We start from the raw sequence: 22,680 nt of genomic DNA on the forward strand, positions 1-22,680 counted from the left end.
CCTCTTCCCGGAGCCTTTTCAAATCTTTAATAAGAAATACACTAGGGGCGGGCCCGGTGGCTTAGTGGTTAAGTGCGTGAGCTCCGCTGCTGGCGGCCCAGGTTCGGATCCCGGGCGCGCACCGACGCACTGCTTCTCCGGCCATGCTGAGGCCGCATCCCACATACAGCAACTAGAAGGATGTGCAGCTATGACAGACAACTATCTACTGGGGCTTTGGGGAAAAAAAAAAAAAAAGGAGGAGGATTAGCAATAGGTGTTAGCTCAGGGCTGATCTTCCTCACAAAAATAAATAAATAAATAAATAAAACAAAATAAAATGGTTAATTTCATGTTATGTGAATATCACCTCAATTTAAAAAATAAAATAAAATAAAGCAAGCTAGGAGTCTGCTCATGCTGATCCTTCTGCCAGGAACACCCTTCCTCCTGGTTATTCTGATCTCAGCTCCCTTTACCTCCTCAAAGAGGCCTTCCCTGCGCCCCCGATCTGAAATAGTCCCCAGTTGCTCTCCTATGACTCCATGATATTTTATTTGTTTATAACACACGTCATTATGTGGTATTATCTTATTAACTCGTGTTTGGATTCTTTTGGTCCCCCACTAGAATTTGAGCCCCTTAGGGGCTGGAGATATCGTGTGTCCCCATTTTCAGATGAGGAAACTGAGGCTCAGGGAAGTTTAGAAACTTGAAAGTTGCTCTGTCTTCTGTCTGCTCTAAAATCCGTGCTCCTGGCATCTCAGCCAGGGGTCTCAAACTCAAATATCTTCAGGGCCCAGGCTGGCAGTACCAATATCTCAAGAGCAGTTTCAGGTTCATAGCAAAATTGAGCGGAAAGTACAGAGAGGTCCCATATTACGCCTTGCCCCTCCCCCATTACAGACACCCCACATCACAGTGGTACATTGGTACAATTGATGAATCTATATGGACCCAAAGTCCATAGTTGACATTACAGTACATTCTATGAGCTTTGACAAATGTTTAATGACATGTATCCACCGTTATAGTATACTACAATATATTAGAATGTTCTAGAATGTTCTAGAATATACTAGAAACTAGAATAGTTTCATTGCCTAAAAATCGTCTGTGCTCTGCTTATTCAACCCTCCCCACCCCGCTAACCCTTGCCAACCACTGATCTTTTTATCCTCTCCATAGTTTTGCCTTTTCCAGAATGTCATAGACTTGGAATCATACAGTATGGAGCCTTTTCAGATGGGCTTCTTTCACTTAGTAATAAGCATTTAAGATTCCTCCACGTCTTTTCATGACTTGAGAGCTCATCTCTTTTTAGCGCTGAGAACATTCCATTGTCTGGATGTCCCACAGTTTATTTATCCATTCACCTGCTGGAGGACATCTTGGTTGCTTTCAAGTTTTGACAATTCTGGATAAAGCTGCCAGAAACATCCGTGGGCAGGTTTTTGTGTGGACCACACTCTGTTCCTTAGAAGGAAGGCACCAAGTCCATTTCCCACTCAAGGGGAGGAGAACTTAGCCCTGCCCCTCAGAGGGAGGAGTATCAAGAACTTGAGGACAAAGATTAAGGCCATCAAAGTGATTAATAAATATTTAGGGGGAGAAACTTTGAGGCTATGCAAATGTCCTGTTTCTCCTTAAAGTTTTGCCCACGAATTTTCTCATCAATCAGTGGATTCTGCCTGCAGCAATATTACAGTGGTATTCTAATGGCAATTTTCTATTTTCATCATTCATTTTACACTTATTAGTTGGAATTCTTCTGTCAGGAAGATTTATCTCTTAAGCCCCATTTTTAAATTGGTTCAATCATGTATTTAAATCAGTATGAACGTGTGGACTTTTATTTTATCCTCTGGGTTATAATCCATTACTGTTGCTATGTATTTTGTTCCCAAATTGTTCCAGTTTCGGTCAGTGGGAGTTCTTTCCAGCTGGTTCCTGTGTCCTTTTGGCTTTTGATTTTATTTTATTTTATTTTTTAGCATTTTCTGACACTGCAAGACGCTCCAGGTGCGCTCTGTATTTTCTCTGCCCCAGCCCTAGAATCAGCCATTTCTCCAAGGAGCCCTGCTTCCTCGTATTGGAAAATGGTATTTAGAAACCAAAATCTGGGTGCTGAGTGTGCTCATTGCTATTGGGGTGTTGCTGCTTCTGCGCCCTGAGCAGACAGACCTAGGAAATGTGTGTGTCTGTGTACTAACCCACATATGCACACATATCTATATTTATTTTTGTATCTATCTATTAAAAATAAACATGTCATGTGGCTGGCCTGGTGGTGTAGTGGTTAAGTTCACACGTTCCGCTTTGGCGGCCCAGAGTTCACAGGTTTGGATCCCGGGCACGGACGTATGCGCCACTTGTCAAGCCATGCTGTGGCAGGCATCCCACATATAAAGTAGAGGAAGATGGGCATGGATATTAGCCCAAGGCCAGTCTTCCTCAGCAAAAAATAAAAAAAATAAATACATAAATCAACCCCAGTTGATTTATGATTATGATAACCCCAGCCCAGCACCACATTGCTCATTTGTAACTTCCTTCTCCAAGAGCATGAAAACTGGCTGCCAGTGTATACAACATATGCACTTATTTGTTCAAAGCTAGCATAAAATTGTTCCAGAATTAACCTGTTCCCTCTGAGAAACAAATAGACCAGCTGGAGTGCAGCGTTTCTGCACCTTTCAGACAGATCTCTGAACGGGAAACCTCTGAGCTGAGCAAACAAGTTTTGTGGTTGTGAGCCGGAGGTGGCCCTTGGGCCTCCAGTTCGAGACCCTCCCAAACCATGACCGCTCTGGTCTGCGGCATGGGAAATTGTCAGTTTGCACCTCTCTGCGGCCGCCTTCATGCGTCAGGACTGGTCGGAGGGGGATGGAGATGGGGCAATGGGAAGTTCTGCTGCAGCCCTCTGACTCTCTGGGTGGGTGGGGGCCTGAGGGGACCGTGGGAGGCTCTTTGCCCTTTCGGAGGCATGGACACGGCTGAGTGAGAGTGGGCACAGACAGGGCGGGGCGGCCCCTGTGGGCGAGGGCCTTGGCAGCAGAACCTGCCAGGCGGGTGTGCCGGCCCGGGCATGCATCAGGCGGGCAGGCTGTGGCAGGAGTGCGGAGGCCAGGGGTGCCCTTCCCCTGGGAAGAGACCAAGCTTGGGTGGGAGGCAGGAGGTGGGGATGGGTGGAGATGCTGGTGGTGCCTGAGTCTGATGGGGCCTGAGCTGAGTCCCCTTCTAATTCCTCTTCAGGGATACCATGGTGACCAACAGTACCCAAGCTAACATGTATTGAGCTCCAACTGTATGCCCAGCTCTGTTCCAATAGTTTTTTTTCATCCTCAACAACATCCCTCAGTGGACACTGTTATTATCCCCATTTTACAGATGAGGCCACCGAGGCTCAGAGTGGGCATCACTTGCCCAGAATCTTAGACTATAAGATAGCTGAGCCTGGCTCCAACCTCCGAGCCCTTAACCTTTACCAATGACTGGGCAGAGGGACAGACAGGTTCCCTACCTTCCTGGAGCTGGGGGTCTAGGGAGGAGGCACACCATTGGCCAGGCGAATAAACAATCAAGGAAATTTCAGATGGTGCCAACTGCTATGTGAGATTGGGGAGATGGAGGACATATCAGGGAAGGCCTCTCTGAGGAGGTGACTGGCTAGGAAGGGCTGGGGGAGGGGTGTTCCAGGCAGACTGATCTCCAAATGCCAAGGTGTTGAAGAGTGTGAGGAACAGGGGGAAGGCCAGTGGGGCTGGAAGGGAGTAGGGCAGGGGGAGAGCAGAGAAATAAGGAGGAGAGACATGCAGGCCTGTGGGCAGTGATGAGAACTTGGACCTTTACTCTGAGGACATAGGGAGCCATGGGAGAGTTTAGAGCAGGAAAGGGAGTTTTAAGAACTGGCTTAAGAACCCTCACGGTGGGTGTGGAATGGCGCACAGGGATGGAAGCACCGAGGCGTCCAGAAGGCTCCTGTCATCTGCTCTAGTCGCCAGGGTCCCAGACTATGGAAAAGGGGCATGGAGGTGGCAGGAGGGGGGCGATGCTGGGCCCGGGACCCGCGGCCGGAAGAGCCTCCTCCGCTGCGTAGAGCCCGCGGGAGGTGAGATTGCCGCCCTGGAGGTGAGAAGCAGCCTCCTTCCTTTTCTGGGGTGCGGCTTCCCCTTCACAGAAAGGGGTCATTGATTGAGCGCCTGCTGTGTGCCACGCACGGCCCAATCTTCAGGGCTCATCCCAGCGGGATAGGTCGGCACGGCGGTGGGGTGCCCCTACCCAAGCGTTAAGGCTCCCCGCGCGTCTTCCGTGGCATCAGGCAGGAGCGACTCTGTCTCCCGCGAGAGGAGCGCGGGCAGGAGCCGCGGGTGTCCCCAAGGGGCTACATGGGGGCGCGATCCGGCCTCGATGCCCCTCGCGGTCCATCCCCGGGGGGGGGCGCCCCCCGATCCACCCCCATCCCCAGCCTCCAGCCTATCGCCCGCGGAGCGCCCTCACCCCACCCGCGGCCGGGACAAGGGGCACCGTCCTGGGGAAGGTCGCGGCAGCCAGGCCCAGCCCCCTCCCCGGCTGTGGCCGCTGGTCTGAGGGTGGGGGGCTGGGCGGGGCCAGGAAGTTCCTGGGAACTGGAGCGGGGGGGGGGGGGTAGCGGGCCAGCTGGGATTGGCCCATTGGAGGAGCGGAGGCCTGGGAGAGGCGTGGGAGAGCGACACAGACAGCAAGACACAGCCAGAGACTGAGAGAGACACACACACAGACAGGGAGAAACAGAGACGGACCCTGAGAGGCCCGATGAGAGAGACACACAGACACTCAATCATTCATTCACTCACGCAGCGGATCCTTCTTGTGTCCTCGCAGCGCCCACAGCAGAAGCAAATCCTGGGGACAGACTGGTGGGGGCACACCCCAGAAACACGATACATGAGTAAATCTCATTGTCAAGAGAGATCAGGGTGGGGCACAGGGGTGGGCGGGGAAGGGGGAGCCAGGGGGGCAGACGAGCCAGATCTTCCTTATCTGGGGAGGAGGAGGTTCCCACCAGACTCCTGCCTGCGCCTGCCCCTCCCCCACTCGCCCCAAGCCGGGGGTAGGATCGAGGAAATGGGGAGGGGCCTGCGCCCGGGAGCTGCCGGGACCGATCTGCCGGGGGGAGGGGACTGAGGCTACCACCGCCCCTGCTGCAGACCCCTCCCAACCCGCGCTGCCGGGGTCCCTCCGCCGACGGGGCGTCCTTGGGGTGCAGCCGACGCGGTTCACTTGGAAGGTAGGTGGAAAATGGGGAGGGATCGGTGCCCAGGAGCCCGAGGACAGACAGGACCCCTCTGCTGGGGGAGAAGAGGCTCCGGCTGCGGCCGCCGCTACTGAGAATCCTCCCCTTCCCGCGTCTCCGGGTCCTCCCACTGCGACGGAGCGTCCCTGGGAGGGCAGCCCGGGCCCGGAGGGGGTAGCCGAGGGCTCTCCAGTGCCAGTCGCCGCCGGGGCGCGCTCCGGTGCCACAGGGTGGCACAGGCTGGCAGCCACGGGCTGGGTGCCCGGGCCCCAAGGGGAGGGGGCGACTGCTCGCGACGGCCAGCGGTGCGCGTTGAGGGCCCGCCCCCTCGCCTGCCAGCCAGCTCCAGCCCCGCCCCCTCGAGCGGCATCTGCTCACTCGGCTCAAGGCAGCGCGATTCCCGAGGGCGCACGACCAGGGCGCAGGGGTGAGTAGACGGTTCTGGTTCCCTGGGCGCGCGGCCTGGCCTGGAGGGGGTTACCCTGGCCACCGCACCGGTCCCCTAGCTTGGGTTTCCCCAGCCTTCCCCAGAGGCCTCTAGGGAAGAGAAAGCCGGGGACTGTTGGGCTGGATACCGAGCCTGGGATAGGGGTGTGGGCACCTGGAATCCCCTGGCCTCGCCCTCTCCGGGCCACGCCACTGCAAGTTTCACTACCTCAGTCCTGCTTCCCGGCAAGCCCAGGCGAGGCAGGCAGGGCAGAGGCTGTGAGCCTCTCTCTGCCGGGTGTCCCCATCAGCGCCAGCGTAACCCGTGCCTGAGTGTATTTGATGCCCCCTTCCCTCCCGCGCGGCTGAGTCCGTGCCTCCCCGTGGGTCTGCATTTGCGCCTGCTTGCCTGTGCGCATCTGAAGCCGTCCGGGATGCATTGGTCCCTGCCCTGTCCAAATAAGTCCTTTCCCCTCCCCGGGCCTCGGTTTTCTCATCTGTTAAGTGGGACTTGCTCGATTGTGTAACCGATTTTGCATAGCTGTGTTTGTGTGGGAGCATGAGAACCTTTGTGTCTGCTTCTCTGCTCCTTTTGAGCCTCAGTTTCCTCCTCTGTAAATTGGGACGATTAAAGGGTGCAGTCGTGGGTGGGCAATATTATTGTACACTAATGACATGTGTGTCCCTCTGCAAGGGCCTGTCTGTGCCATGTGGATCCTGTCTGCCGCCCTCGGGCTCTGCTCTGTCAAATGGGTACCCCGGCTCAACTTTCTCACCGGGTTTTTGCGGTGGATGAAGGCGTTTTGGCAGGAAAAGCCTGTGTGCAGCGAGGCGTGTAGATTGTGGGGCTCTGGGCTCCAGGCTGGGTGTGGGTGGAGGCTGTGAAATTGTGGCCTTCGCCACTGGGTGTGAGACCCCATCTGCGTGTGCCCCAACTTGTGTGTCTCTGCTTGTGTCGCTCTGTCCCTGTGTGAATGTATTTTCATGTCTGGGCTGGGACTGCATATTTTTTACCTACTTTGACTATGTGCGTACATGTGCTTGTCGGTGTGTCACTGTATTTGTGTGTCCCTTCCTGTATGTGTCTGGATTTGCGTGCATTCCTGTGCCTCTGGATATCCCTCCTTGAGTGTGAATTATTAGTGTCCCTTTGCTGTGGGACTGTGTCACCCTGTCCCTTCGTGATATATTTGTGTGTCTTTGTGTCAGCCTGTCTCCAAGGACACCCCCCTCCAACCCAAACTCCCTCTGGGCCCCCACGCGCGTGTCCGGGGTGGTGGCTAGGGTTTGAGGCGCCTTTCCCAGGGCTGCGAGGCCCCGCCCGTGCCCGCCTCCGCAGGCCGCGGGGTCTGACCTGCACCTGACCTCTCCGCAGACTTGGGGCGGGCGGCCCATGGAGCCGGGGCTGCTGCGGCCCGCGCCGGTGAGCGAGGTCATCGTCCTGCATTACAACTACACGGGCAAGCTCCGCGGTGCGCGCTACCAGCCCGGCGCGGGGCTGCGCGCCGACGCCGCCGTGTGCCTGGTCGTGTGCGCGCTCATCGTGCTCGAGAACTTGGCGGTGCTCGTCGTGCTCGGACGCCACCCGCGCTTCCATGCGCCCATGTACCTGCTCCTGGGCAGCCTCACGCTGTCCGACCTGCTGGCAGGTGCCGCCTATGCCGCCAACATCCTGCTGTCGGGGCCACTCACACTGAAGCTGTCCCCCGCCCTCTGGTTCGCGCGTGAAGGCGGCGTCTTTATGACGCTCGCCGCGTCCGTGCTGAGCCTCCTGGCCATCGCGCTGGAGCGCCTCCTCACCATGGCGCGCCGGGGACCCGCGCCCACCGCCCGTCGGAGGCGCATGCTGGCGCTGGTGGTCGCCTCCTGGGGCGTGTCGCTGCTCCTGGGGCTGCTGCCCTCGCTGGGCTGGAATTGTCTGGGCCACCTGGACTCCTGCTCCACAGTCCTGCCGCTCTATGCCAAGCCCTACGTGCTCTTCTGCGTGCTTGTCTTCGTCGGCATCCTGGCCACCATCTGTGCGCTCTACGCGCGCATCTACTGTCAGGTGCACGCCAACGCGCGGCGCCTGCGGGCGCGCCCGGGGGCTGGCGGGGGCGCCGGGAGCCGGGCGCGCCGCACCCCGCGCTCGCTCGCGCTCTTGCGCACGCTCAGCATAGTGCTCTTGGCTTTCATGGCCTGTTGGGGCCCCCTCTTCTCGCTCCTCTTGGCGGACGTGGCGTGTCCGGCGCGCGCCTGCCCCGTGCTCCTGCAGGCCGACCCCTTCCTGGGCCTGGCCATGGCCAACTCGCTTCTGAACCCCATCATCTACACGCTCACCAACCGGGACCTGCGTCACGCGCTCCTGCGCCTCCTCTGCTGTGGTCGCCGCCCCTGCGGTCGAGGCCCGGGCACCTCCCGGCCGTCGGGGAGCGCCGCTGAGGTTTCGGGCGGCCTGCACCGCTGGCTGCCCCCTGGCCTGGACGGCAGCTCCAGCCGCTCCGAGCGTTCGTCGCCCCAGCGGGACGGGCTGGACACCAGCGGCTCCACAGGCGGCCCCGGCGTGCTCACTACCGCCCAGACCCTGGTGCCTGCACCGGCCGCAGACTGACGCCCTCCGGCCCGCCGCTGCCTTCCTGAGAAAGTATTTTGCAGACTTTTTCTCTTTAAATAAAGGAATTTGTAGGAAAAGCAGCAGAAGATGGTGGAGGCAGAAGAGACGCGGGGCAATGTATTTTATTGATGCTAAACGCCACGGCAGTGATCACAACAGACAAAATCGCTGCCCTTCTGAAAGTGACCCTCTGGTGGGGACACAGGCAATAATGGAGTGACGAAATAATGGAGATAATTCTAGTGACAATACAGTGACGCGATGGTGGTCAGGGGATGCCTCTCTGAAGAGGGGGTAACATGTGATGTGAGCTGAGACGTCATTGTCCTGGGAATACTCGAAGGAAGAGAATTTCAGGGTGAGGGAACAGCAGATGCAAAGGCCCTGAGGCTGGAATGTGCCTGTGTGTTCTATGAAAAGCAAGGATCCCGATGTGCCTGGAGCAGCAATGGAGGGGGGAGAATGGGAGGAAACAAAGGCAGAGAAATGATGGAGCAGGTGGCGCAGGGGTCCACGGGAGGCCTTTGCTTTTGCTCTGAGTGAGATGGGAGCCATAGAGGGTTCTAGGCAGAGGAGGGACTTGACCTAGTTCAGATGTTCACAGATATCTGTGAAGGGCGAAGGTGGAAGCTAGGAGAACAAGGCGAAGGTGACTGCACTGGCCCAGGGGAGCGATGACGGGGCCCCAGACCATGTGGGTTAGGGGTAGATTTTGGAGGCAGCAACACAATTACTGAGGAATTGAGTGTGGAAATGATGGAAAGAAAGAAGCCAATCACAGCTTTCCAGTTTAGGGGACCACCAGACAGGGCACCCTAAAATTTGACTCTGGGAGACTCAACCAATTCCTATCCGAAACAAGACTTCTTTGAGTGTGGTGTCAGATCCTTCATACAAAATAAAAATATAATAAAATAAAAACAATGACGGCTTTTGTGCCTGGCTAGTCTCCCCACTGTGGCAGGCCCAGAACACACCTTTTTCCTACCCTTACTGCAACCTTGCAATGTGGGTTCCCGTACCCCCATTTGACAGAAGAGGAAACTTCAAGCCTTGTCCCAGTGTCTGAGCCAGGCTCCCAGGTCCCAGGAGGTGCAGGCCTGCTGTCTGGCTCCTCCAGAGGGGTCTGGCAAGGCCCCCTCCCTTGGGGGTCTGCATTCTCGGCCGGGGGCGATACCAGGGCCCCTTTTATGCCCAAAAAAGGCTCCAGGCGCGCTGGCCGCGGCCCCTGGCTGTCCCCAGGCGCATTCCTGACCCCTGAGTGGCAGGGCCGGCCCGGGGGAGGGGCGGGGGGCTCCGGGCTCAGATTGCCGCACGCCACCTGCCGGGAGACCGCGGAACTGCAGGCAGCCGCAAAGACGGGGGGGGGGGGGGGGGGGTATTTTGGGGACCACCGACTCAGCCTGGGGGCCTGAGTCTCCACGGGCCACGCGCGGCAAACCGACCTACTTCCCGGAACACAAACACACTGAAGCCTGGAGTCACCGTCCCAGGACACCCCCAGGACTGGACCCAGTTCCCCACCCGGCCTGGCGCCCCAACCTCCAGGCTCTTCCTGGGGAACCTGAGACACCCCAGGCCGCTATTCGGTTGTTTGATGGTGTGCTGGTAGGAGCTTTATTCACTTGTTCACAGTCTAGAAAATCCAGAAAGCACTAGTTCCCCTTCTTGGAGTCCATCACTGTGGGAATTCCCGGGAATCTTTCAGAGCTGTGCTGTGGATAAAGGAGGTGAAATGTAAACACATCTTTTTACAGAACGTCAGTGCTGCTCTGCATCTTGCTTTGTTCACTTAATAATGTATCTTGGAAATTGCTGCACACCTGCAGATTTTTTTGTGTGTGTGAGGAGATCAGCCCTGTGCTAACATCTGCCAATCCTCTTTTTTTTTCTGCTGAGGAAGACTGGCCCTGGGCTAACATCTGTGTCCATCTTCCTCCACTTTATATGGGACGCCGCCACAGCATGGCTTGCCAAGTAGTGCGTCGGTGCGCGCCTGGATCCGAACCCGGGAACCCCTGGCACCGCAGCGGGGTCCCCGAGCTTAACCACCTGCACCACCAGGCCGGCCCCACATCCACAGATTTTGTAGTGTCCTGCTGTCCTAGTCTGCTCCGGCTGCCCTAACAGCATAGCCTGGGTGGCTTAAACGAGACATTTATTTCTCACAGTTCTGGAGGCTAGAAGTCCAAGATGAGGGTGCCAGCTTGGTCGGGTGCTGGTGAGGCCTCTCTTCCTGGCTTGCACACGGCTACCTTCTTCCTGTGTCCTCGAGTGGTACAGAGAAAGCAAGAAGCTCTCTGATGTCTCTCTCTCTTTTTTTTTTTTGCTGAGGAAGATTCTCCCTGAGCTAACATCCTTGCCAATCTTCCTCTATTTTTTATGTGGGTCACCACTACAGCATGGCTGATGAGTGGTCTAGGTCCGTGCCTGGGATCTGAACCTGAAACCCAGGCTGCCCAAGCAGAGTGCCCCGAATTTAACCACTGGGCCAGCCCCTGATGTCTCTTCTTATAAGGGCACTAATCCCATCATGGGGGTCCCACCCTCATGACCTCATCTAACCCTAATTAGCCCCCTATCTCCAAATACCATCACATTGGGGGTTAGGGCTTCAACATAAAAATTTTTTTTGGAGGGGGAGCACAATTCAGTCTGTAGCACTTCTTTTTTACATTTTTAAAAATCGAGGTAAATTCGTAGAGCAAATGTCTTGTTCCTTTTCACTGGCTGCATAGTATTTCACAGCATGGAGGTGCCGCCACTTAGCACACCAGGGCCCTAGGGAGGGACATGTGGGTTGAGTGCAATCTTTTGCCTGTAAGCACAGGGCGGAAATAAACATCTGTGTACATACATCCTCCTGCACGTGTGCGAGTGTACCTTGGATAAATCTCTACAAGTGTCACCGCTGGGTCACAGGACCTGTAGATTTGATGTTGAGAGATATGAGGGGTTGCCTTCTGGCGTGTTCGAGCAGGATGCGGGTTTCCGCACAGCGCGACTACGCCATGGCGACCCCTCTGGAGCAGTCCAGAACTGCAGCCTCACGCAAGAGAAATCAGGGGCCAGGTGGGGAACCCCGGCCTCCCATTTAATCCCAGACACTGAGCAGGGACCTTGAATCCTCCAAATTCACCCCGAAGGTGGACAGGATCCTTTCTTACACCAACCTCTGTTCAGTCTAGCGTTTCTTCTATTATTCACTTAGTTTTCATATAGATGGACTCTTTTAAAAATAATCTTAGATTTATTGAAAAGTTAACTTTCTAGCATAAACAGCATAAATGGCACATCAGTATCCCTTGCCATGAAAAATAACAATCGTTCATATTATTGGGCGGTAGCATGGGCATTTAGTTCTCCCGATAACCTGGCGGGTAGCTGCTCGTATTGTTACCAATTTATTTATTTATTTATTTTTGTGAGGAAGATCAGCCCTGAGCTAACATCCGTGCTAATCCTCCCCTTTTTTTGCTGAGGAAGACCGGCTCTGAGCTAACATCTATTGCCAATCCTCCTCCTTTTTTTTTTCCCCCAAAGCCCCAGTAAATAGTTGTATGTCATAGCTGCACATCCTTCTAGTTGCTGTATGTGGGACGCAGCCTCAGCATGGCTGGAGAAGTGGTGCGACGGTGCGCGACCGGGATCCGAACCCGGGCCGCCAGTAGAGGAGCGCGCGCACTTAACCGCTAAGCCACGGGCGGCCCTATTGTTACCAATTTATAGGTTAAGCTACATGCCCACCGGCACGGAGCTAGAGATTGCCAGAGCCGGGGTTCGAACCTGTGCAGACGAGCTCCACGCGCCTCTAGATTGGAGGTACCTAAAAAATAAAGACAAGGAAAACCGAACTCAGTAGATAATTCTAGCTGGATCCTGCGGCCGCCGGACCGTGAGGGCTGTTACAGGAGGAGTGAGCCGTGGAGAGCAGCCCTGCGCTGAGACCACGAAATCGGGCGGATGGAAGGGACGGTGCCAGGGGGCGCCTGGCCATGCGGCCCCACCCGACGCCCCGCTCCTCGCCCCTGGGCGCCGGGCACCTGCGGGAAGGGCGGGGAATCGCGGCTCCTTCCCCGCCGCGCCCTCTCCGCCCTCTCCCCGCCTCCTTCCCGGGCGTCCCGAGGCCGACCCCCACCCGACGGCCGCGACCCCGCAGGCCTTGCCGCCCCGGAGCCGAGGTCCCCCGACGGCAGAGGCGCCCGGGGGCCTGGACAGCGACGATTAGGCGGGAGCCGCCCCCGGCCGGGCCGCGGCCCCTCGGGCTTCCCGGAAGCGCGGCGCGCGCGTGACACCACGGTGCATCCCCCCCCCCGGCGCGAGCCACCCGGGCTACGCGGGGGCCCGAGGTGAGCGCGGCGGCGGCGGGGAGGGGTGTCCGCCGATCCCGGGTGCGGACTGGGGCGCACGGGCCTCGAACCCGAGGCCGCGATTCCCGGCGGCTCGGACCACGCGGCTGGGTGCGCCGAGGGCTGCGGTCCCCGGCCCCGCCGCGCCGCCAGGACGGGCGCTGTGGTGGCCGCGCCGGGGCTGCGCAGCTGGCGACATCCGGCGGGGGCGGGGGGGGACGGCCCCTCTGTCGTCCCCGGGGCCGCGGGGACTTTTATTGTGACACGGCCGGCGCCGGGCTCTGCTTAGTCATGGTGACCTGCGCGCGCTCCGCGCCTCCCCCCGGCGCAGCGATGGAGGCGCCCGGGCCTGGGCGACGGAGGCGGAGCCCGAGCGCGGCCATGGCGGGGTGAGTGAGGCGGCCTGCGCCCGGGCTGCGGGCACGGCGGGCCGCGAGCGCCCCTGCGGCCGTGCCGGGGGGCGGGGGTCGGGCCGCCGCGGGCCGGGTGGCCTCGGGGTGCCCGCGGCCCCGCGGAGGGCCAGGAGGGCGCGGCCCGAGTCCTGTCCTTTTGTTGGACGGCGCGACCGGCGGGGTGGCGCGGGGGCGACGCCAGCCGGGCGGGAGGCCCGGGGAGCGCCGCTCCGATGGAGGCCCCGGGACCCCGGGGCGTTGGGGGCTTGGCGTGCGCCCTGGGGTTGGCAGTGGAGAGGCCGCGGCGGGGTCACTTCCTCCCTGCTCCAGGCCTCGGTGGAGGCTCCGACGGGGCATGCGCAGTCCCCCACTTACCGCTTCGTGGTGGTTGGGGGGGAGTGCCCAGCGCACAGCGGGCACCGTTGATCGATGGGCCAAAGACCAAGAGGCAGGCCCGGGGCCTCCGCCGTGGCCCGGTGGAGGAGGGTGCCCTGGCAGGCGCGGGAGAGCGGGCAGCCCGCCAGCCACACGCTCACTGACCCCTGCGCGGTGCCAGGCCCCAGGCCGGACGTGCGCGAGGCACATGCGAGGGTGGGCACAACCCTGACCCCCACTCCCTGCCGTCCGATGCGCGGGGGCGAGCGCCAGAGGGCCGGGCCAGCCCTCACCAAGTGAGCAGAGGAGCTCCTTTCGGTTCCCGACGAGCGCGGGGATGGAAATAAAACAGGCAGGAGGTGACTCTGAGCTGAGCCCCGGAAGGATGAGATGCAGAACCTGGGGAGCCTCTGCAGATCCCCCACTTCTCCCTGCGGGACCTTTCAAAGCACAACTCACGCCCTGGCCCTCCAGACGCCGCGGGTTTCATGGAAACCCTCCCTTCAAGAGTCATTGTCTCTCCTTACACCCCTTCCTCATTCTGCCTCTGAGCCTTCGCACTTGCGGTTCCCTCTGCCTGGAACACTAACTCCCACCCACACCCCCTTCATATGTTCATCCTTACTGTCTTGGCTCCAACAGAAGCCTGGACGACCTGACTTTAAGTAACTGCCTCCAGGTCACCCTGTCATTTTATTTATGGCCCTTTGCTCCCCAAGTGTCTGTTCCAGGGGGGCACAGTTTATGTCTGTCTTGCTCACTGCTGTGTCGCCGGTGCCTAGAACAGTGCCTGGCACACAGTAGACTCTCAATAAATGTTGGCGAGGTGGATGAAGGATGAGCTGGACATGCTCTAGGAAGGGAAGGGCCACCAGATAGCAAGAACAGAGTGAGCAAAGGGAAGAGGTGGAGAGGGGCTAACTGCAGAGGGCTTTGCAGGTCATGGAAGAGTTCGGTTTTTACTCTTCATGCCATAGGGAGTTGTGGGGGGATTCTGAGCAGGGGAAGGACATCATCTGACCTGTGTTAATTTTAAGAGGGACCCTTGGGCTGGCGACCCTTGGGACAGTTAGTGAGCACACGTGGATGCTGCTGCACCACGGCTTGGCAAGGAATACTGGTCTAGGGGTCGCTTTACCTTAAAAAGGAGGCCTGGCGCCAGGCCCCGCCCCCAGCCCTGTGCTCTCCCTCCTCCAGGCCCCTGAGTGCCAGTGGTGGTGTTGTCCCTTGTCGCCTGGAACCCCATGCAGCAGGAAGCCAGGCCTAGCGGGGCTGGGGCCCGCACCCGATTCCTGCCCCTGCGGTCACAGCGCCCCGAGGGGGCCGGGGACGCGGTGATGTACGCCTCCACGGAGTGCAAGGCCGAGGTGACGCCCTCGCAGCACGGCAACCGCACCTTCAGCTACACGCTGGAGGACCACACCAAGCAGGCCTTCGGCATCATGAACGAGCTGCGGCTCAGCCAGCAGCTGTGCGACGTGACGCTGCAGGTCAAGTACGGGGACGTGCCGGCCGCCCAGTTCATGGCCCACAAGGTGGTGCTGGCCTCCTCCAGCCCCGTCTTCAAGGCCATGTTCACCAACGGGCTGCGGGAGCAGGGCATGGAGGTGGTCTCCATCGAGGGCATCCACCCCAGGGTCATGGAGCGCCTCATCGAGTTCGCCTACACCGCGTCCATCTCCATGGGCGAGAAGTGCGTGCTGCACGTCATGAACGGCGCCGTCATGTACCAGATCGACAGCGTGGTGCGCGCCTGCAGCGACTTCCTCGTGCAGCAGCTGGACCCCAGCAACGCCATCGGCATCGCCAACTTCGCCGAGCAGATCGGCTGTGCCGAGCTGCACCAGCGCGCCCGCGAGTACATCTACATGCACTTTGGGGAGGTGAGCCCAGAGGGGTACCCGAGGGCGCTTGGGGGGCGGACTCGGAAGGACCCAGGACGCACAGGCGGGCCTCACCCTCTCCGCTGGAGATGAGAAGGGCCGAGGCGGGGAGCTGGAGAAAGATGGGGTTCTGAGCTCCTGGTCTACACATCTGGGGGGACGCCGGGACACGGCTGGGGACAGGGAGGCCTTCATGGGCTCCCTGGTTCCCCTGGGGTCAAGGGTGGGGACAGGGCACAGTGAACATGACAGCAGCTCAACCTGGGGTTCACCGAGCAGGGCCTCACATTTCCGGCAGTCAGCAAATAGTTATTGAACCCCCCGGGGACAAGCTGCCAACTGCCAGCGTGACCCTTCGCCGTGTTGTCTCTGGTCCACGCAGTCTTGTCCTTCCGCACTGCTTGGTTTCATTTTCGTTTAGAAGTGGAGGAAGTTGTGAACAAAGATTATTTATCCGGGCACATAAGCAGTGCCCTTCGAGCCCTGGCTCTGGGCCAGCCCCGTGCTGAGTGATTTCCATCCTTGCGATCCCTGGATCTTCCCAACTATCCTAGGGGAAGTATGCTCTGGGGTGCCTTCCTGGAAGATTTCAAAGACCTCCTCCAGGGGCGGGGACCAGCTGGGGTGGCCGCTGCCCTGGTCCCCGTTTCTCTCCTTCCTTCTAGAGCATACGTGGGGTTGACGAGGTGCCCCAGGGGGCTCTGCTGTTAGTCCTGGGGCCTAGTGCTCCCAGGAAAGTGGTCCCAGAGCCGGGCTCTCCCACTGGCCTGCCCAGCGTTTGTTTCAAGGGAATGCAGGTACCAGACGGGTGGTGACCTGCTGATGTGGGGTGACTGAAATTATGTGTATAAACCAGTGCCTGACAAATATTTCTCCAGGGCCCTAATACTCTAGGAGTGGCCCTGCTATGAGACAGCTATTAATATCATCTCCCTTTGACAGAGGAGGACAGCAAGGCACAGAGTGTTTCAGATATCTGCCCAAGGTCACACAGTTAGAAAGTAGTGGGTCAGAATGACAACTCAGGGGGTGGGCCCCATGGCCTAGTGGTTAAAGTCCGTGCACTCCACTTCAGCAGCCCAGGTTCTCGGGTTCAGATCCCGGGCGTGGACCTACACCACTCATCAAGCCATGCTGTGGTGGTGAGCCACATACAAAATAGAGGAAGATGGGCACAGATGTTAGCTCAGGGCCAATCTTCCTCAAGCAAAAAGAGGATGATTGGCAATGGCTGTTAGCTCAGGGCCAGTCTTCCTCAGCAAGAAAAAAAAAAAAACCAACTCAGGCTGCTTTCTTCAGAGCCTGCTTTTTTTCCCTAGAATATTCTATTGCTATTACTTTTTCCTTTTGAGTCAATCTGCTCTTTTGAAAAAGTAATTTCATAAAAAAAAAAAAGGAACATTCTTAGAGTTCAAATATAAAATGATACCAAGAGGTACACTGTGTCTTTGCCCATCTACCTGAGTACATATGTACTACAAGCGTGGTGTGTAGTACTAACTCATTTAAATCTTCACAACCTAGGAGGTTCAGACTATTCAAATGCCCATTTTACAGATGAGGAAACTGAGGTCGTCAGGGGCAGGGGGAGGGATTGAGGGGCAGCCCGTCACACTGAGGTCCCCCGCAGGTGGCCAAGCAAGAGGAGTTCTTCAACCTGTCGCACTGCCAGCTGGTGACGCTCATCAGCCGGGACGACCTGAACGTGCGCTGTGAGAGCGAGGTCTTCCACGCCTGCATCAACTGGGTCAAGTACGACTGCGAGCAGCGGCGCTTCTACGTGCAGGCGCTGCTGCGGGCCGTGCGCTGCCACTCGCTCACGCCGCATTTCCTGCAGATGCAGCTGCAGAAGTGCGAGATCCTGCAGTCGGACTCCCGCTGCAAGGACTACCTGGTGCAGATCTTCCAGGAGCTCACGCTGCACAAGCCCACGCAGGTGATGCCCTGCCGGGCCCCCAAGGTGGGCCGGCTCATCTACACGGCCGGCGGCTACTTCCGCCAGTCGCTCAGCTACCTGGAGGCCTACAACCCCAGCGACGGCACGTGGCTGCGGCTGGCCGACCTGCAGGTGCCGCGCAGCGGCCTGGCGGGCTGCGTGGTGGGCGGGCTGCTGTACGCCGTGGGCGGCCGCAACAACTCGCCCGACGGCAACACCGACTCCAGCGCCCTGGACTGCTACAACCCCATGACCAACCAGTGGTCGCCCTGCGCCCCCATGAGCGTGCCGCGCAACCGCATCGGCGTCGGCGTCATCGACGGGCACATCTACGCCATCGGCGGCTCGCACGGCTGCATCCACCACAACAGCGTGGAGAGGTGAGTGGCGGCGCCAGGAGGGGGTCCCCAGGGTCCCAAGGCGGACAGGGCCCGAGACACTGGGATCTGCCATTCCCCCTGTTGTTGAGTTTCTTTTTCTTTTCTTTTTTTTTTGTGAGGAAGATGGGCCCTGAGCTAAAGTGCGATGCCAGTCCTCCTCTTTTTTGCTGAGGAAGACTGGCCCTGGGCTAACATCCGTGCCCATCTTTCTCCACTTTATATGGGACGCTGCCACAGCATGGCCGGACAAGTGGTGCTGGGACGCTGCCACAGCATGGCCGGACAAGTGGTGCGTCACTGCGCGCCCGGGATCCAAACCTGCAAACCCTGGGCCAGCAAAGCGGAGTGCGTGCACTTAACCACTGTGCCACTCGGCCAGCCCCTGTTGTTGAGTTTCTATCTCTGTGCCCCACCTTTACCTCAAGGTGAAGCCAAACTCCTGAGAGATTTATGGTCGTGACCTTGAATGATGCGTCTGGGCCTAGAAACTGCTCACGGGGCCCTCACAAACCCAGACAGCAACTTTGTGCAGATTTGGGAAAAGCTCCATTAGTTTGAAATCGTAATATGCTAATTTTGTCCCAACATGACACCTCACCGCCGTCTGCCCCAAAATTGTCATAAACAGATGTATGAGGCCTATTACATGGAAGGTGCCCCCTTAGATGGGGTGCCCTTGTGCAGTGCACAATCCACACAACTGCACATGGTAACCCTGTGTTTAGAAGCCAAGCATTTTGGGCTTTTGACTCTTGCGTAGCCTAGTCCTCTACCTTCTTTTCCAGAAGCGTGATTCAGGATGCAGTTTGCACCTGGAACTTGTTCAAACAAGCTCCCCAGCCCACGGATGGAGATGCTAGAGATCTGGCATCAGTGGGTTTGGAGTCAGGCTGGGGAATGGGAATTTTAAAAATACTCCAGAGGGTTCTAATGCACATGGTCTGTGAATAGGACGACTGGATGGTGTGTCCCCCTCAGCATGTCACTTTCGGGAGAAAAAGGGCACTATTGATGACTCCAGGAGCACAGGTGTGAACTGAAAGTGCCCAGGGCCAGCGGGACATACGGTCACCCCCTCGTTGAGCATCCCACTTTGACAAAAACCATCCTGGGTGGTAGTCCAGTTGTTAGAATTGGGGTTCTGGTGTCCGAGAGGCCTGGGTCAACCCAGCTCTGCCACTTCCGCGGTGACCCTGGACATGCCCCTTCCCCTCTCTGTGCCTCCGTCTCGTCATCAATGAAGTGGGGACGAGAATGAGGGCCACCTGGCCCACCAGGCTGGGTGGGGCTTTGGTGAGATGAGACCCCTAACACTCAGCACAGGGCCTGGCAGTGGTATGACGGAGCCACCAGGGTCCAACAGACTCCCATGTGACCTTGAGCACATGACCACTGTGAACCTCAGTTTCCTCATCTGGAAAATGGACCTACTGATAACTTGCTCCTTGCAGAACAACTGTGAGGATTCAAGAGTCCAGTGCATAAAGAGCTGGCTGAACACTGGGCCGCAGTAAGTGTTCCCCGAAGGTCGGCTCTGATTGCCGTGGTCATCGTTCTTATGCCCTTGCAGGTATGAGCCGGAGCGGGATGAGTGGCACTTGGTGGCCCCGATGCTGACACGGAGGATCGGGGTGGGAGTGGCTGTCCTCAACCGGCTGCTCTACGCCGTTGGGGGCTTTGACGGAACGAACCGCCTCAACTCGGCCGAATGTTACTACCCAGAGAGGAACGAGTGGCGAACGATCACACCCATGAACACCATTCGAAGCGGGGCAGGTGGGCAGGGGCTGCGGGGAGGGGAGCGTGGAGGAATGACCCCCCCGAACTTGGGGGTTAAACCCAGCCAGGCGTGACTGAGGCCTCCCCTTTCAACCTTGAACCCTGTGTCATACACAGGAGAGCTAGAACCTTTTTTTTTTTTAATTTCTTCTTCTTCTTTTTGTTTTTTGTTTTTTTTTTTGCTGAGGAAGATTGGCCCTGAGCTAACATCCATGCCTGTCTTCCTCTATTTTGTACATGGGTCACCACCACCGCATGGCTGACAAGTGGTGTAGGTCCGCTCCTGGCATCTGAACCCATGAACCCAGGCCTCTGAAGCAGAGCACACTGAACTTGACCACTACTCCACAGGGCCGGCCCCAGAAAGCTAGATTCTGACAGTCTCCAAGCTCCTCTCTCCCAGCTGTGAAGGGTCCCTCAGGAGATGGGACGGGGAGGGCCCCCGTAAGAAGGCGGTGGCTGGGGCCCCCGAGGCCGGGCCACCCTGGAGTCACCCTCTCTGCATGGTGTCCTTTAGGAGTCTGCGTCCTGCACAACTGCATCTATGCTGCGGGGGGCTACGATGGTCAGGACCAGCTGAACAGCGTGGAGCGCTATGACGTGGAGACAGAATCGTGGACTTTCGTGGCCCCCATGAAGCATCGGCGGAGCGCCCTGGGGATTACCGCGCACCAGGGAAGGATCTACGTTCTCGGTGAGGCCCGGGGGGCGGGGACCGCCTGGAGAGCACTAACTAGCCCCGTCTTTGGGGGGCCCTGGTCGGAAGGCTTCTCGTGGCTTCTGCCTCTTCTTTCTCCCCCTGCCCTCGGGGGGGTGACCGTCCCCGCTGCTCTCCCCGCAGGAGGCTACGATGGTCACACGTTCCTGGACAGTGTGGAGTGTTACGACCCCGACACGGACACCTGGAGCGAGGTGACCCGCATGACGTCGGGCCGGAGCGGGGTGGGTGTCGCAGTCACCATGGAACCCTGCCGCAAGCAGATCGACCAGCAGAACTGCACCTGTTGAGCCGCCTTTGTTTCTGGGGCAAAAAAAGGTCCGATGGAGAGTATTGTCGTTTTTGTACAAAAACAGGGACACAAGCAAAGGCGACAGAGCAAACTCGTGTCCTCCGAGACGGGAGGCGGGGGTGCCTCGGTGTGAAATGACAACTCGAAAGAAAAGAAGGCCAGAGTGGGCGCCCACGAGCCTGCCTGGAGGGGGCTACCGGCAGGGCAGGCTCCAGGGAGAGAGGCCCCCACACCCGCCCCAGGACAAGGCCCGGGTCCCACACCAGCAGCCGCCACCTCCCTTGGGGCTGACAGCAGGTGCCGAGGTCAGGCTGGTTTTTGTTCCTTCCCCGGGAAGGAGCCCACTGAGGTCTCGGGGGTGAGGCCCCTCCCGAGCTGCAGACCCCGGGGATGGGCCTGTACATAGAAACCACTGGATCTCCCCGCCCTGGACAGTCATTCTGTTGATAAGTAACCCTGTAACTTTCCAATGAAAATAAAGAACAAACTAACTAGTGTCTTCCACCCGGGCTTTCAGCTGGAGGTCTCGAACCCGGGGACAGAAAGGACTCTTCTGAAGTGCGCTCAAGTCTTTGATTCAGAGCTGGAATTTGAAACCAGTTTATCTCCGCCCATCGCACCTTGATATGTAGGGCATCTCTCTCCCCGTAGGCAAGCCATACAGGGCCCCGTTTATTACTTTTGCTGCTTTGAAGACAATGACCTAACTCCTTGATAGCTCTCCCAGGGCTCCCTGAGATTAATTTCATATATGAGTGCAGCTTTATTTTTCTTTTTTTTTTTGCTGAGCAAGATTCACCCTGACCTAGCATCTGTGCCAGTCTTCCTCTATTTTGTATGTGGGTCGCCGCCACAGCATGGCCACCGACGAGTGTTGCAGGTCCGTGCCTGGGAACTGAACCCAGCCCGCTGAAGCAGAGCGTGCTGAACTCAACCACTAGGCCACGGGGCCAGCCCCTGCATAGCTTATATTTTAAGGCAAACCGTCCCCAACGCACCTTCCAAATTTGGTGACGATCTCTCCAGCCATTTTTACGTCCTGCACTAACACAGACTGAGTTTTTTATTTAGGTGCCTGGGTATTAAAAGGACAAAGGGGTTCTTGGGAATTTTCTTAGGCTCAATGGCCTGGTTCCTGCTGAGCAATTTGTGTGAAGGCAGAAGGTGGCCCAGATCTTTTCTTCTGCCAATCAACTCCATTCGTGCTGGGGGAGTGGAGAAAAGAGGAATGAAGTATGGTCTCGATGACTGAATTCACAGGTTCTTCCAAGGGGCTTAGAGAGGAATCATTTGATTCCTTCCCTTCCTGGGAAAACCTGGGACTTCCCATGTCACTCAGTTCACCGGGAGGCTGTCTTAGTTGTGCCCAGTTCTCTGTCCTAAGATTTGTATGGAACAAGAAAATAAATCTGTGTTGGCTGCATTGAATGAATGGGAGAGGTCTAGGAATTGTAAACAGAATATCTGGATAGCCTTTTGGCATTTGCAAAGTGTTTTTACACATTATTGGAGCTAGGGAGGGCAAGCCTGAATTCTTTTTTTTTTTTTTTGAACTTTTAAATTTTTTCTTTTTTTTTTGCAGGGGAAGATTTGCCCTAAGCTAACATCTGTTGCCAATCTTCCTCCTTTTTTCTTCCCCCACAAAGCCCCAGTACATAGTGGTGTATAGTGGTAAGTTCTGGTTCTTCTGTGTGAGCCACTGCCACAGCATGGCTACTGACAGATGAGTGGTGTGGTTCCGTGACTGGGAACCAAACCCGGGCCGCCGAAGCAGAGCGCGCCAAACTTTAACCACTGGGGCTGGCTCCTGAATTCTTCCTTACAGATAGAGAAGCAGATACTGAGAGAAGTGACTTACCCAAGGTCACACGGCCACTAAGTGTGGATTCAGTCTGTAGAGTACCCCAAAGCAGCCATTCTTACCCACAATGTACTCCACCTCTGTGTTTGTGAGAAAGGATGTTAAAGAGGTCCAGGGGGTGGGGGGTGAGCGTGTATAGCAGTGGAAGTTCCAGAAGGAGCGATCTAATCTAGAGTTGAGGGGATTTACACATAATGAGGTTACCAGAAGCCAAGCAGCCTAGCCCGGAGTGGTGCTTCCTCTCAGAGGGGTTAGAGCCCTGGTCTTGAGGTCGGCTTTAGCTGATTCAGTACGGCTGACTGGGCACCAGTAATCAGGTAAACAGCCTCTTATCTGCAAAAATGGCACTTGGACACTTCCTGGGCAGTAGGCCCCGTGTGAGCTGCCGGACCAACCAAGGTAGGTGTTTACATTCACTTTCTAGCTCCACAAAAACAACTTT

The 22,680-nt window shown here is 57.4% G+C and overlaps 2 protein-coding genes across 4 annotated transcripts; both read left to right on the plus strand.

Moving 5' to 3' along the window:
* Window positions 1–5,121: 5,121 nt before the first annotated feature.
* On the plus strand, window positions 5,122–9,535 carry S1PR5 (sphingosine-1-phosphate receptor 5). 2 transcript variants are annotated; one of them, XM_004442631.3, is made up of 2 exons: window positions 5,122–5,681; window positions 7,056–9,535. In XM_004442631.3, exon 2 carries the CDS (start codon window positions 7,074–7,076, stop codon window positions 8,268–8,270), a length of 1,197 nt encoding a protein of 398 aa, XP_004442688.1. In that variant the 5' UTR covers window positions 5,122–5,681; window positions 7,056–7,073; the 3' UTR covers window positions 8,271–9,535. The 2 variants fall into 2 exon arrangements, with proteins under 2 accessions (XP_004442688.1, XP_087281595.1); XM_087425469.1 differs by having other exon boundaries at window positions 5,122–5,248.
* Window positions 9,536–12,441: 2,906 nt separating this feature from the next.
* KEAP1 (kelch like ECH associated protein 1) lies at window positions 12,442–20,881 on the plus strand. Of its 2 annotated transcripts, none has more exons than XM_087425471.1 (6): window positions 12,442–12,622; window positions 14,587–15,272; window positions 16,903–17,588; window positions 19,159–19,364; window positions 19,885–20,061; window positions 20,209–20,881. In XM_087425471.1, the coding sequence occupies exons 2-6, from the start codon at window positions 14,634–14,636 to the stop codon at window positions 20,373–20,375; spliced, it is 1,875 nt and encodes a 624-aa protein (XP_087281597.1). In that variant the 5' UTR covers window positions 12,442–12,622; window positions 14,587–14,633; the 3' UTR covers window positions 20,376–20,881. The 2 variants fall into 2 exon arrangements, with proteins under 2 accessions (XP_087281597.1, XP_087281596.1); XM_087425470.1 differs by lacking the exon at window positions 12,442–12,622 and adding an exon at window positions 12,879–13,011.
* Window positions 20,882–22,680: the final 1,799 nt, after the last annotated feature.

The sequence above is a fragment of the Ceratotherium simum genome, chromosome 39, assembly GCF_057802395.1.
Source record: "Ceratotherium simum simum isolate JZ-2026a chromosome 39, ASM5780239v1, whole genome shotgun sequence".
Lineage (NCBI taxonomy): Eukaryota > Metazoa > Chordata > Mammalia > Perissodactyla > Rhinocerotidae > Ceratotherium > Ceratotherium simum.